The 16,339-nt window shown below is 42.3% G+C and overlaps 1 protein-coding gene across 2 annotated transcripts in view; it reads left to right on the top strand.

Annotated features, from left to right (window-relative positions):
- Positions 1 to 16,339, top strand: part of LOC134615280 (uncharacterized) — a 58,127-nt gene that overhangs the window by 19,878 nt on the left and 21,910 nt on the right. For both annotated transcript variants that reach the window (XM_063459774.1, XM_063459775.1), the window contains exons 2-6: positions 1,607 to 1,903; positions 3,014 to 3,268; positions 8,512 to 8,649; positions 8,988 to 9,095; positions 11,713 to 11,808. In XM_063459774.1, coding sequence (XP_063315844.1) covers positions 1,607 to 1,903; positions 3,014 to 3,268; positions 8,512 to 8,649; positions 8,988 to 9,095; positions 11,713 to 11,808 — 894 coding nt within the window. The remainder of the gene's footprint in view (positions 1 to 1,606; positions 1,904 to 3,013; positions 3,269 to 8,511; positions 8,650 to 8,987; positions 9,096 to 11,712; positions 11,809 to 16,339) is intronic.

The raw sequence follows: 16,339 nt of genomic DNA, 5'->3' as shown, positions 1-16,339 counted from the left end.
GGGGAGATCTTAATGCCCCCGTGCCTGCCCCAATCATTGTCAGCAGGTAAGGGCTGTTATCTTTGTACTGCAGGCCTGGTGTCCCTCTTGGTGGGTGGAGGTTTCCAAGCCCTTAGCCACCCCGCTTAAAATAGAATAACCTTGCCTATTCATCCTCACCCTAATAGAAGTGAGGGGGATCAATATAATTAATACATGTAAAAAAAATAATTATACTCATCATCTGAAGTGTCCTTTCTTTTTTTCACCCCAAAAGGTTCCATATTGAAATCTAAAAAATGCGACACAACTATTGAAAATAACAAAATTAAAAAAAGATTCACAAAACAGACAAAAAAAAACAAGACAATACAAAAATAAATTCATTTAGAGTTCGGCCATTTTAACCAGATTTTGTCCATCCTGGCAAAAGCCAGTGTTTAGTAAATTGCCCTGTAAGAAACAGAATGGATGTGAAAATAAAAAATATCTGGCAGAGTTCATTGAGCACAATTAGTCTGCCCATGATTTTACTATTCACAATTTTTAGCATGTTTATAGTTAGGTCCGGAAATATTTGGACACTGACACGAGTTTTGTTATTTCGGCAATTTGCCAACATAGATTCAAGTTACAGTTAAATATTGACTGTGGGTTTAAAGTAGTCTCTCAGCTTCAGTTTGAGTGTATTCACATCCAAATTGGATGAAGGGTTTAGGAAATACAGCTCTTTAATAGGCAGCTCCCTTTTTTTCAAGGGACCTAAAGTAATTGGACAAAAGCTATGAAGCAATAAAATAAAACTTTTCGGCTGATGGATCAGCGGTATGTCTGGAGTTAGAAGACTAAAGCATACTTTGAAAGGAACACTGTGCTTACAGATAACCATGGTGGTTGCTCAGTGATGCCCAGGGGCTGCTTTGCATCCTCTGGCACTGGAAACCTGCACCGTGTGCAATGCAAGATGGATTCATTGAAGTATCAGGAAATCCTAGGAGAACACGTCATGCCGTCTGTGAGGAAGCTGAAGCTTGGGTACCATTGGTCCTTCCAACAAGACAAGGATCCCAAGCATACCTCAAATTCCACCAAGGCTTTGTTGCAGAAAAAGTCATGGAATATTCTACCATGGCCATCAGTCACCTGGCTTGAACCTCATAGAAAATCTCTAATGGGATTTGAAGAAGGCTGTTTCCTCACACAAACTCAAGAATATTACTGAATTGGAGGCCATTGCTCATGAGAAATGGGCTACGATTCCTCAGGAACACTGCCAGAAGCTGCTATGCGTCTCATTTGCAGCAGGTCATAACAGCAAATGTTTGCTCTACTTAGGACTGAAGATGCTTGCCATGAAAGGGTTGAATAAGACTGGAGAAGTCATTATAAGCTGCATTTTCAGTTGAATTTCGGGAAACCACTGAAATGAGGCATTCATTGTGTTGAGCTATTTCCATCGCTTTTGCTTGATTTGTTCATTGCAAACAGCTGAACGTCTGTAAATAGTGACTGTAAATAAATCTGGGTTTAAATGTGGGTTGAATAATTTTTATTACAACTGTATTAAGCGATATACAATGCTTCAAATTATTCTTCTAATGGTCCATTTTTTTTATTTTTTATTTAGCTGCTAAAACTCAGCCCAAAGTACATGACCTATATGGGGAGACGGGGACATCAGTGATCATTCCAGGAGTGAATCTCAGCAATAAAACATACCATGAGCTAAAAAGGATGAATGGGAACCCTGACTGGGTGGTTCAGTACCACGCAGGAACACTTCTGCATGTTAAGTACGAAAACCGTGGATTTCTTTTCCCCAACGGCTCCTTCAAGCTTGAAAATGTGACGAAGGCAGACAGTGGGACCTATGTACATCTGGTGAATCATGAGATTAGAATTACGACTAAGATCACTGTGATTGGTAAGTCCCGGGAAATACCATCTTCTCTCACATTCACAGAAAATCCTGATACCCATAAAACAATGGTACTTTCAAAATATTCAAAGGGAACAGTAGTCAAATCATTGTGACATTATTCAATAAAAATTGTTTTTTTAAAAAGGTACAAGGTGGCATTGACAACTGACATGCTACACTATGCTATGCCTCCTAAATCTACCATTTAAACTTGAGCAAGTTAACCGCAGGTAGCACATCCTGACCAGAGTAGCCATACAGTGAATTATGTACCCCCTGTACTTTTATAACCTCCTACTATTCAACCTACAACAAAATATCATCTGAGCATTCCTACTGATATTTAAAAATACATTTCTTTACATATAGAAATAAATCAGATTTTTCCTCAGAGCTGTCATGTGTATAGAATTTCAACCTCTTGTTTCATCCCTGGTTCCATTCTTCTCCTCCCCTTAGCACTCGGTCCCTTATACCTAGATCTATAACTAACTGAGCCTTGACCGTTCCTCTTATTCGGATACCAAGTCGGCTGCCTTGACCTAGGTACCTTGTATGAGCAGTTTCAAGGAGCTCTGTCTCCACTTTCAGTTTCTCTTGTTGGTTGCACATTTTACGGGACACTATGTAGCTGCTTCTGGGTTTTAGCATGTAACTGCAGGCCACCGTCCCTCCATACCAAACCAAACCCTGGAAATCTATGATATGGGTCACTTTTTCATTTCCACTATACTGTAACCATAGCTGCTCACTACACATATCAGATGACACAAGGCCCAGACTTGTTCAGATTCATTTCAACACTTTCTATCGAAGATGCAGCTTTGCAGAAAAACAAATGGCCAACGTGATGCAGTAGGCCTTCCAGCTTACTAGATGAACTCTAATGCACTGCGGATACAGTAAAAGCACTTTCAATAAAAAAAAAAAAAAAACACAAGGGGATACAAAATGGGAATGGCTGGGTGATAAATACATTGAACCCACAGAAATCACATGCATTTCATGTTTTACATAAAAAACAAAATATATATATATATATATAATGAAAACCATAAAAAGAATACATTGATTTGTGATGGATATTTGTAAACCTGTGTATTTCTATTGCAGACCCAGTGGAGCAGCCTGTCCTGCAGATGGAGTACGTGGGTGGTGAAACCTGCCAGTTAGGACTTCATTGCATTGGATCTGGAGGCGGTGTAGCTTTTTTTAAAAACGGGGTAAAAATAAATGAGAATATAATGGAGAAAGGGAATGTCTTATTGGTTCAACAAAGGCAGCACCAATCCTCTGGCTCTTATACTTGTGAGCTGAGAAATGAAGTCAGCCAAAAGACCTCCTCTGCGGTTCAATTTCAGCCTCAAGGTACAATATCAATCACCCTTCTTTATATAAAACCATGTCCAGGAATAAGAAAAATGCATCTACACTGATCAGCCACAACATTAAAGCCACCCGATAAACATTGTGTAGGTTCCCCTTGTGCTGCCAAAGCACTCTGATGTATTGACATGGACTCCACAAGACCCTTGAATGTGTCCTGTGATATCTGGCGCTAAGACATTAGCAGCAGATACTTTAACCCCTTAAGGACTGAGCCAAATGCACACATTGTGAACAAAAAGTAAACGAAAACTGGAGTTTGCGCTATATGGCTGTTCCGGCGTAATTCGCCTCTTTCATATTACGTGCACCCCCCCCCCCCCCCTTATTATATATCATTTTATTCAGGGGAAACAGGGATTTCATCTAACACCAAATATCTAGGTATGAAACATAATTTAATTTAATAATATATAAAATATGGCTTTATTTCTCATGGTAGCTCTGTTTGGAATGGAAATAAACTGTACAAAAAAGATGATTTACATCTTTCTCAAAAGGGAACAAATGTTCTCAGTGAGCAGTTCAGAGGTTTTGCTAGGATGTATTTAAACTAGGAGGGGGCAAAAGGGAGGCCAACACCCCGCCTCAACGTTCGGAGGCAAACACTCATCGGGCCACACATGAGCTAGTCGCCTCGCATGTCGCATAGAGAGGGCCTCACCTGTCACTCCCTTTCCCTGTTTTTCTGTGTTACAGTCACCGAGAGGCCTACAATCCTGCCACTACGACGGGTGACCTCAAATCCCCTTGCGCCAACGCATAGATAGAGCCTCTCAAGCCACTTGGCAACTAGTAGGGCCTCACCTGTCACCAAACAAGTGTAATGTTTCGCCATCCGACTTAGCTAGCCTGCCAGTACGATCTTGGTGGTTTTCATACACTAATTAATTGTTTTGTTTTTAGTATGTCTCAAGAAGGGGTAGAGGATTTCTCCCTGCCTAGCACTCCGGCTAGAGCTATCACAAGGAGGAGAGGTAACTAGTCCAGCATCGATCAGATCCTGGATGATCCCTTGTATAACTACGGTATTGAGGAGACGGCAAATCCCCTACCCCGCTACAGCAAGGAAAGCAGAACTTTTCAAACTGCTACGTACTTCCACTAACAACATGGATGCCATGTTGTCATCACTCATGGCGTCCATGAGCAAGGTCAACTCCAGGCTGGAGAAACTTGAGTCTGTCACCATGGCCCTTACTCTAGCAGGGCCACCCGCTGCTGCTTCACAAGCACCAGCCGACTTGCTATTAGTTGTTCCAGCCATCACCCAGAATGACCAGGAAGTTAGCCCTGCTAATATGATCCCTGAGCAAATAAAAAGAGATCTACTGGAAGGTAAAGACGTCAACCTGGCTTCTCTGCTGATTGCCTCCCAGGATATTGTGGAGAATAAGAATTATGCTTATGATGATGTGTCTGTTGTTGTCAGATCTAGGGACGCCCGCCTAAACAGGAAACTGACTATTCCCGAGTTTGTACTGGCCTTTGGAATTTACCAGGATGTCATCTGTGCGGTCTATCCCAATAGACGACAGGAGTTTGATCTTTATATGCACAAGCTGGTAGACCTGGGCAACAAATATGGTGGATTAGCATTTTATGACTACCATAGGTCTTTTTCTGCAGAAGTGTCTGGAGCCTTCTCCCAGTATTGAACAAGATCCAACTGGGGAAGAATTGATACCGTCATATTTTGCAGACACTTTGCAGGTCTAAGAACACCGGCTTGTGCATACTGCTCCTCTACGGCACATACAACAAATTTCTGTCAAGTTTCTGGGCAAGTCCCAGATATGTAATAATTTCAATGTTGGGTCTAATTATAGCGGTTGCAGATTATTGCATATCTGTCTAAGCCTTACCTAACGTCCGTTAATATTGCAGTATTTACAGCATTTCTGTCACATCACCCGTCTAAACACTTGGTAGACTTTCTTATCTCTGGTTTAACAGAAGGCTTCCACATGGGTATTCTACACATACCGTCCGGGATTCTGGAATGCCCTAATCTACAATCCACACAACACAACCCCACAGCTGTTGACACTCTCATAGCCCAAGAAGTTGCTGAGGGTTTCTTATTGGGGCCTTTCAAGGCTCCTCCGTTCAAAGAATGGCGCACTAACCCCATTGGTAGTCACAGGGAAATCTTCCCTTAAACAGAGACTCATCATTGACTCATCATTGACCTATCTGCACCACACTCATCGGCTAACCCCAGTCTTAATTCCCTCATACACTCAGAAGAATTCTCCCTGCAATACACCACCATAGATAACACCATTACAGCTATCATACAAGCAGGGGTCGGAGCATGGCTTAGTAAGACCGATATTATATATTACTAATGCCTTTAAATTGCTGCCAATCCACCCCACACTGTGGCACCTGCATGGCATCAAGTGGTCCGGGAACTACTATTTTTTCTCCCGTTTAACTTTTGGGTCCAAAAGTAGCCCAGCTATTTTCGACGCATTTGCCGAAGCATTGTGCTGGTTACTATTGAACATAGCCAGATGCCCTACTGTATTACATTACCTGGATGATTTCTTACTGGTCGAGGACAATACTTCCCCTCCCAGTAGCCTCAAAGCTACCACCAAGCTTTTCGAGCAGCTAGGTGTCCCAATCTCCCCTAAGAAAACGGAGGGGCCAGACACGATTATCACATTCCTGGGTATTCAGTTAGACTCAACCACAATGCAAGCAAGCCTGCCACACGACTAGATAGAAAACATTCTTACCTACATCAACCACTACCTTCAGCTCGGTACTTGCAAAGATCTACAGTCCCTGCTGGGTTCACTAAATTTTGCCATGCGTATCATACCTCAAGGCCGCTCCTTCATATCACGACTTTTGTATCTTTTTCCACTCTTCCTACACGACACACAGAGGTTGTCCTTAGATACTCAAGCTACGGCAGACTTACACATGTGGAAGAAATTTTTAACCACTTGGAATGGTAAAAGTATGTTCCTTCCTCAATTGACTGACTCATCACCTACCATTTGGTCAGATGTGGCATCTACCACAGGTTTTGCAGCAATTTTTGGGAACGAATGGCTTTGGGGCAGCTGGCCTACAGCAGTTCAGGATTTGGAGGGTTTTTCCACTACCTCAGCTCTCTTTGAGATCTATCCCAACGTGGCGGCTGCCGTAGCATGGGGTCATTTATGGGCAAACATGCCAGTACGTTGTTACTCAGATAACCAGGCAACCTGTCACATCATCAACAAAGGTCGTTCCAAATCCCTTACAATCATGAGATTTCTGAGGAAACTCACTTGGTTGGCGGCTTGTCATAATTTCTTCCTGTATTGTTTCCATGTTCCAGGCATATGTAACAGAGCTGCTGACAGTTTGTCTCATTTAAAATTTTCAGGCATTTCATCAAGCACTCCCGTCAGATTTAAGTATATATTTTATTTTAAACTGTTTTAAAATCTTTTATATTAAATTTTTCAGGCAGCAGGGGGAGTACCTGTCATTACAGGCACACCCCCTGCTGGCACTGCCTTGGACAGCTATGCCGTCCATGTGATCGCGAGGTGATCACATGGCCCAGGAGGGCCGGTTTGGAAGCAGGGGGACTCCCTGGGATGCCAGGGGAGTCACCCTAACGTACATAGGACAGCAGGGACGTGCTATTCTGCCCCTCCCTCCGGCGTTTAGAGCCGGGTCCCCAAGGACGGCATAGCACACCCACTGTCCTTATGGGTTATGTCCTGCAAGTTGCAAGGTCGGATTTGTTGTTCCAGCACATCCCACAGGTGATCAATCGGATTGGGATCTGGGGAATTTTGAGGCCAAGGTAACACCTTGAACTCTTCGTAATGTTACTCAAACCATTCCTGAACTATTTCTGCAGTGTGTCGGGGTGCATTATCCTACTGAAAGAGGCCACTGCCATCAGGGAACACCATTGCCATGAAGCAGTGTAAGAGGTCTGCAACAATCTCTAGGTAGGTGGTACGTGTCAAAGTAACATCCACATGAATGCCAGGACCCAAGGTTTCCCAGCAGAACATTGCCCAGAGCATAACATTGCCTTCACCAGCCTACCTTCTTCCCATAGTGCATTCTGCTATCTTTTTCCCAAGTAAATAATGCACAAGTACTTGGCCATTCACCTGATCTAAAAGAAAATGTGATTCATCAGACCAGGAAACCTTCTTTTATTGCTCCATAGTCCAGTTCTGATGCTCATGTCCCCATTGAAGGTGCTTTTGGCAGTGGACAGGGGCCATTATGGGCACTCTGCCTCTTACACAGCAAACTGTGATGCACTGTGCGTTCTGGCACCTTTATATCAGAACAGCATTACAGTGTTTTTGGAATTTGAGCTGCAGTAGCTCTTGTGTCATCAGACAAGATGGGCTAGCCTTCACTCCCAAAGTGCATCAGTGAACTTTGGGCACCCATGATCCTGACAGAGGTTCGCCAGTTGTCCTTCCTTATTAACCACTGCATACCAGGAACACTGCACAAGACTTGCTGTTTTGGAGATGCTCTGACCCAGTCATCTAGCCATCACTATTTGGCCCTTGTCAATGTCATATGAAATTCAAGAACTGGTTGTTCACTTGTTGTCCACTATATCGCATCCCTTGACAGGTGCCATTGTAACAATATAATCAATGTTATTCACTTTACCTGTCAGTGGTTTTAATGATGTGACTGGTCAGTGTACACCACTAGCAGAGTCTGATACAGGAGATTCCGAGTTACATTGAGTATAAATGGTAAACTGTAAATACGTGTCCATCACATTAAACCTTGCATGCACACCTGTTGCTGTTGATCCAAAGGAAATAAAAAACAAAAAGAACAAACAGCCTGAAGTGGTTTCCAATTGTTACGCTGGGATAAGACAAAACAGTGCAAGATTTTACGTTTAAACTAAGGTTTGCAGCACGTCTTAAATGATTGACCTGTGTCTTTGTTTAGATATAGAGTTTTTCCCCATCAATGCTGTGTATTAATATATGATGTGTTATGTAACTAAGGTGCTAACAGTTTAACCATGGGTAGGCATCCTTTGGCACTCCAGATGCTGTGGACTACATCTCCCACAATTCTTTGTCAGCATAATTTCTATTATAACATTATGGGAAATGCTGAACATCTGGAGTGCCTATGGTTACCCCAGAAAGAAGGTGCTCGCTAGGCTGTCTGTGTACAACATATTATTATCTTAATAATTGTGTCTCAATCTACAGCATTCACTTTCCACTGCTTTTGTGTTTGTGTCACCATTGGGACCCTGCTAATGCTGTGGATGATCCTCTTGTGTCGTGTGTTTGCTTGCTATGAAAACATGGGAAAAAAACAGGAGAATGAGGACTCCTTAAGTAGAGGTAAACTATCGATGCTTTAACTGTGACATAAAGAGAACAGGAATATTACAGCCGTCCCACTATAGCATATATCGGGCTTGAACCTGTATTATAAATTAGAAATAAGTCAAATGTAAATCAACCATAGGAAGTATGAATAGATGCGGAGCTAATGTGAAAACGGTCTTAGGGTGAGTGATCTCTCCTCACTTGGATTGCTGGGTAACTAGTGACAATGTAAAGTCAGTGGGAACATAATGACAATATGAGATATAACATTTGGGTTTACATTGGATCCATTGTGATCTGTGGTTCCAACATATGTGAGTTATTCAGAATTAGTTTTCTGGCTGTTTCAGTTTCAACAGAGAACCAAAACGGAGATGTGATAAGTGAAGCCATCGTACCCACGGACTTATATCTGGGGATCTTCAGCATGTGTGGAGCATTCTTTAGTTCCGTCTACGGTAAGGATATTGTTATTATCTCTCTGCTTAGACAGTACCTATTTCCCTTCACGGTAGGGATGTGCATGGTCAAGAAAAGCATTCGTGATGATCCCGGAGCCCCGGGGGAAATGCGTGTCGAGTGCTGCTACACTGTACGTGACCAATGACTGGTTTCACTACTTTCTGTTTTTGATTCTGTACTATCTTTTACACTTTCAGATGCAGACTGGCAAATATTGAGGGATAAGATAGCAACTCATGGAGATTGGCGAGATTATTGACTTTACTTAAATACTTTATCTTTGATTCATTAACCTAGGGTTTTTTTTTGTGGTTTAAGTATAAAGGAGACCCTTACTGTTAGATCACTATTGTTACTCCACATTTATCTGAACCTTTATACTTGCGTTATCTTATTATATGCGTTATATCATTAGTCAGTATTGACTACAGTGATCCCTATAAGTTACTTCTTTACCCTGCCTGCTTTGAAAGTTAGTTTACACTGCAGCTAATTATAATAGACTACAGACTGCCTCCTTCAGGACATTGTTAGTATTTTTTAAGATTTTTTGAACCTCTTTTTTCATAATGTATTTAAAAATGTTCTTATATTACAGGTGATACTCGAAAAATTTGAATATCGTGCAAAAGTTCATTTATTTCAATAATGCAACGTAAAAGGGGAAACTAATATATGAGATAGACGCATTATATGCAAAGCAAGATAGCTCAAGCCGTGATTTGTCATAAGTGCGATGATTATGGCTTACAGCTCATGAAAACCCCAAATCCACACTCTCAGTAAATTAGAATATTACATGCAATCAATAAAACAAGGAGTGTACAGAGAGCAATATCGGACCTCTGAAAAGTATAAGCATGCATATGGACCAAACAATGCAGAAGAGCTGAAGGCCGCTATTGAAGCATCCTGGTCTTCCATAACACCCCAGCAGTGCCACAGGCTGATAGCTTCCATGTCACGCCGCATTGAGGCAGTAATTGCTGCAAAAGGGGCCCAAACCAAGTACTGAGTCCATATGCATGCTTATACTTTTCAGAGGTCCGATATTGTTCTATGTACACTCCTTGTTTTATTTATTGGAATGGCACACCTCATCTGATGACAACAATCAGGTACTATCTTTATTTCACTGTGTCTTGGCATCTGTGGCCTAACTGCCCATTCCGGTGGAGAAGGCGGTCTACCCCCAGGCTGATGTGGAGCTTCTTGCCATGGCAGGGGGCCATCAGAAACCTGTCACCCCTCTTTGAACTGGGATCACCAGGGATGATCCCGGTTTGCACTTTGGAGGAGCCTCGCTGCACTAGAGCAATGCTGCGCTGCCGCTAGTATAGGCAGAGAACACAGCGTTACATAAAATGTCAGAAACCACAAGCTCTTGCGATCCCTACAGGGAAAAATCTTCAACTCTGTCTACACCTGACGGATTCTTTGAAGACTTTTGCCTAAAGCTGATTACTTGAATGACTACCTCTCCTCTACAAGTGCCGAATGACAACATACCTTAGCGCCAATCGTCCAGTGCCCAGAATGTGGCTCCAACTCCAGAGCAGGATTAACCGGACTGAGGGCATCTGCAATGGCTCAAAGTGGAGAAGGCTGAGTGCAATGGCAGGTCTTTCTCCAGGCCTGTTACTTGCGCTCTTAAAAGGCCACAGAGCCTGACTGTGTCACTAATCAGACCTGCTCTTTAGGTGGCCATAAGTACATGGGTCTCCTAGTCTGCATGCCCTGGTGAGGCTGCATTGTTCTGCTGCTGTAACTTGCAATGGTACACACACTCACACTGACACACTTATACTCTAGCTCACACTAACACAAAGAAACAGTGTTCATTTTGGCATCAAATATTTTTTTCATTTTAGTCAGCTGAATTGTTTTAGTGGACTAAATCTCCAGTAGGTTTTAGTCAACACAACTAAAACGTATTGGTTTAGTTAAAGCCTCTTTCTGTCTCTTTTGCCCCAGCCCCTCTGTGTCTCTTTGTGTCCTCCTAGCCCCTCTGTGTGTCTCTCCCCCAAGCCCTGGTCTGTCTCTTTTGCCCCTCCCACAGCCCCTCTGTGTCTCTTAGTGTCCTCCTAGCCCCTCTGTGTGTCTCTCTCCCAAGCCCTGGTCTGTCTCTTGTGCCCCTCCCACGGCCCCTCTGTGCATTGTTAATTTTGGCGGCAAATTTCAATTTAGTTTTAGTCATAGTCTTTTGACTAAAATGCCATCTCAGTTTTAGTCGTATTTTCGTCATTTGAATTGTTTTAGTTTTAGTCTACTTTTAGTAGACTAAATCTCAAAAATGTTAGTCGACCAAAATTTGACTTAAATAGTTAGTTGACAGAATGAACACTGCACAGAAACATATTAACACACTTCCACTAACACAGACAGGAGCAGAGAGTCAGGGTCAGTATCCCTCTCTTGCCTCTAGCTTAGCTGCTGCCTGAGGTGGATGGGAGTGACAGAGCTCTGTCCGTTCTCTCCGAGGTCTACTGTTTTACTATTGACTGAGTTTGCTGCAGATTTCATGTGCAACATATCTTATGTATTACCTCCAATGCTGTACGTAAGGCTGTATTTTATATCTTTGTTTTATTAACATCTCAATTCTTCTTTCAGTTTATGAACAGACAAACCCATGGATGTTACTGTTTTCTGCCCTTTTCATAATTTCACTAATCGTTAAGATTATCTATTGGATATCTTCTGCTTGGGGTATGTATTTGCATCAAAGTTTTCTAACTGTTTATCCATCATCGATTGTCTGTCTGTCTCTCCCTTTGTGATGTAATTATACATTTGACTAACATGTGGCATTAGGTTCTCTTTTATCAAACCAAATATATAAGCGATGGTTCGGTAGAGCTTGATTTATTAGCTTGCTTCCCTTGGCCCTGCATTCTATATCTGCTGTGGGGGGGCTGGTATTTATCTCTGCTGTGATATAACATCATATCTTGCGCCGTTAGTAAGTGGACAAACAAGCTATGAATCATGAGAGAGCTCTCCCACCTAGATGCCTAAAACGTATATATTTATATAGTTATTTCACTACATTTTCATGAATTGAGGGGTGAATTGAATTATAATTAAAAACCCAATATTATATTTCTTTATTCTATATTCCAATAGAATCCAATAGCTATTATATGTCAAGGATTTGCTTAACTAAATGTAAGAGATACACAGACAAAACAATAACTATCCCTTACTGAGATAGTGAGTGATATACTAAAGTGCCTGAATAAAAGCAGCTCAACACAAAAAGTGGAATACCTTAATCCACAATAAAGTGCAAAATATAAGAATAAAAAGGTATAAACAATATACCAGCAAGTGGAGCGCTATAATGAATATTAATATAAATAATGAGGGGGTATACTCACCCCTCCAACATAGTGATACAATGTGTCCAAATGTACATACAAAGTAAAACAACAAAAAGAGAGAATATAGTGCAGATGGTTTACAAAAATAAAAAATGAATAATAGTAGCAATTGGTTGAAACCACTCACGTGGGTTGGAGCCTATAAGCTATTGGCTCCGTAAGTGACTCCTTTTTGCTCTTGAGGCAGCAACACACCCCTTTATCCCAAACGATGTTCTCCCGAAGATATGGAACAAGCAGAGAGAGAGAACCTCATAGGTGGTATTGTACAGATAGTGTATACAAAATAGTGAGATAGTAATTGTTATGCTCACCTTAGACAGAGCCTTGAATTCCTGGCTCTGAGGTTTGTTGGCAATATGCTAATTTATTGGGATAGCATTCCCCACATAGTGTTCCTGGAGGCTAGAAAGGACTATATGGACTGATATAAAAAAATAACGATTTATTGTAGAGATAAAAAATAATAAAAACAATATTAAGACTTCTCAAAAGCATATAAGCTAAAAGGTAGAAAGTCCAAGTATAAAAGTCCAAAACTCCAGCTAAACGCGTTTCACTCTTGTATGAGCTTCCTCAGTAGCTACTGAGGAAGCTCATACAAGAGTGAAACGCGTTTAGCTGGAGTTTTGGACTTTTATACTTGGACTTTCTACCTTTTAGCTTATATGCTTTTGAGAAGTCTTAATATTGTTTTTATTATTTTTTATCTCTACAATAAATCGTTATTTTTTTATATCAGTCCATATAGTCCTTTCTAGCCTCCAGGAACACTATGTGGGGAATGCTATCCCAATAAATTAGCATATTGCCAACAAACCTCAGAGCCAGGAATTCAAGGCTCTAAGGTGAGCATAACAATTACTATCTCACTATTTTGTATACACTATCTGTACAATACCACCTATGAGGTTCTCTCTCTCTGCTTGTTCCATATCTTCGGGAGAACATCGTTTGGGATAAAGGGGTGTGTTGCTGCCTCAAGAGCAAAAAGGAGTCACTTACGGAGCCAATAGCTTATAGGCTCCAACCCACGTGAGTGGTTTCAACCAATTGCTACTATTATTCATTTTTTATTTTTGTAAACCATCTGCACTATATTCTCTCTTTTTGTTGTTTTACTTTGTATGTACATTTGGACACATTGCATCACTATGTTGGAGGGGTGAGTATACCCCCTCATTATTTATATTAATATTCATTATAGCGCTCCACTTGCTGGTATATTGTTTATACCTTTTTATTCTTAAATGTAAGAGATGCCTTGTTTGAAAGGGAAACTGGAGTTCCAATTCTTACAGTCAAGGTATATATATTATTTCTTTGATTATTTCTTTATATGGGGCTTTTTGTTATAAAGATGCTATTTTACTATTCCAGATATATAGCATCACTATTCCTTTTAATGACGGAACTGAGGAGGTATGGCTAACGCATTGTTCAACTCCTGTCATGGGTTTGGGGTGAATGGGCTCGATATGCAGAGATGTATTTGGGCACAGTCACGGAATTAAAAGGTTAATCAAAGTAGGTTCCAGGCAGACAAGAGTTAGTACAAGGGAATTCCACCGGTGCGGGTAATTAACTCACTTGAGTCAGGATCTGGCTCTGTACTCCAAGGGAGCAACAAAACAACTGAGCACAAACCCTAGGTTGGTCTGTGCTTATATAGGGGAAAAGGGAATGGGAGCCCTCCCATGAGGAGAGGTCTAAGGGCCTATGTAAGAGGAAAGCCCCTCTGGGTAACTGGGTGTCCATACCCTCCTATGTGGGCGGGATGCTGTGTCCATTGGTAGCTGAAAGTCATTGTTCCCCACACTGCTTTCAGGTAAACCAGCATGGACCCCACAGTGTTTTGTCAACATGATGAAATCCTGGGGCAGTGTGAGGGTCATGGTACATATTTTACTTGGTCCGTCAGCCGGAGGAGAGACACGCTGGCGGACAGGCAGAGTCTGTGCTCTTTCCCTTGTACGAGGTTTAGGGAAACTGGAGCGGGGACAGGGAGCCTAGTGCTTATGGCGTGCCTCCGCGGAGTGGCGGAAACAACTGGCGACCGGGAGGTAGGTGGAGCGTGTCTCTCACTCCCGGAATGTCGAGAGACACATGGCGTCCGGGAAGTGAGCAGGACACGCCAAATCCTCCCTGTGTGCTGTGCTGACCACATAAGCGCCCAAGAACAGGTTTGGTAGGATGTAGTCTATGGAAATTTTTTATCAAAGTTGGGGCATGAACATTTGTAGCAGGCACCCAAGAATGCTCTTTTGGGCCGTAACCTTTGCAGTGTAATAAACATTTGAGTCTCCCTCTTTTAATTATGGAGTCAAGAATTTTCTGGAACTCATATTCCTCTTGTGCTTCAATAATGACAGGAGGAGGTGGATGTGTGGTATGTCTTACAAAGGGGTATGGTCTCCATGGTTTTAATAGAGAAACTTGATACACAGGATGTCTCTTATATTGGGTAGGTAACTGTAACTTGACAGCGACTGGGTTGATAATGGATAATGGACGTGATTGTAAATGGACCAATATACGTAGGACCTATTTTTTTGGAAGGCAGGGTAGTCCGCAGATGTTTGGTAGAGACACAAACTTTATAACCTATCCGGTATGTTGAAGCAGGTGATCTGTGTTGGTCAGCTTTTCTTTTATATTGTACTTGAATTTGCTGCAAAATGCTTTGTGCTTTCAGGAATCCCTGTTGGAGTTGGGTAACGTGAGCTTGGAGGTCTGGAATGGGATTTGCTATAGGAATATCTGGTAGAGATGAAGCATGAAATCCATAGTTGAGGAAAGTTGTGTGGATTCGCTCTTGCGGGAGTTAATGGCAAATTCAGCAGCAGGGAGTAACTCAGACCAATCATCCTGTAGGTACTTGTGTGTAGGTGGAGGGTAATTGTGTATGGGCAAATAACTTTTACCATTGATACCCAGCCATTTTTTCTCGAAATGAAACACCACAGACTTGCTTTGGAGTAAATAGGCCACACCTTTATTATAAATATATAAATATTAAAACTTCAACATAAACACTATATACATAGTTACTCAGTAAATACTGTATATACGTCACTGAGTACCACCTTGCCAACCAAACGTAACTTATGGCAGCTGCCCCCTCCCTCCTCGTTCCAACCAGTATTGTGAATTGACCGGGTTGTTCTGTGATGTGTGTTACTGTTTTAGCATCACTTTTGTGTATTTTCCTTATCTTATTTCACATGTGTACGTGTGAGCTGCCTGCTCCCTGTTTGGGAGTGCTGCAACAAATGGACTACATTCACCTCCCGAACGGGGACCACCACAAAACCTCATTTAGAATATTGATGCAGAACATTCACACCTTGTGACAAGGTGTCAAAACCTCAAACCGCACGGGAAGCCTCGGCGCGTGCCTCCCCTGGGTGGCAGCCCATTTGTTAAACGAACGCCACCGAGGGGGAGTATTCGCGGATTGCTTTCCACCTCGTTCGGTTCCCAAACGAGGACCCCCCTGACACCCATTGGAATGTTCACACCAATCAATTAGAATGTAGGCAACTCGCAACATAGTGTGAAACCGCAAGGGAAGTAATTAATGAGTGCTCCTCTGGGTGGCCACCGTTCGTACAGACAGGGGGAGCATTCGCGTTCCGAAAGGAGAAACTTCCCTTGTTAGGTTTCACACAGGGACCCTGTGAATGGTGGCTGTTCGTGACGCTTACCATTCTGGGGGTCCCTGAGGTTGGTGGGGACATTCTTTGGGGACAATGGCGGAGGTTGGCCGGCTCTCTGTCACTGGGCGGTAAAGAGGTGGGAAGTTTCCCACGCTATGACCGCCCAGATACAGAGACGTCTGGGAAGAAGACCCCTGG

This window comes from Pelobates fuscus, chromosome 6, assembly GCF_036172605.1.
Source record: "Pelobates fuscus isolate aPelFus1 chromosome 6, aPelFus1.pri, whole genome shotgun sequence".
NCBI lineage: Eukaryota > Metazoa > Chordata > Amphibia > Anura > Pelobatidae > Pelobates > Pelobates fuscus.
This window is presented reverse-complemented; position numbering and strand designations above follow the sequence as displayed.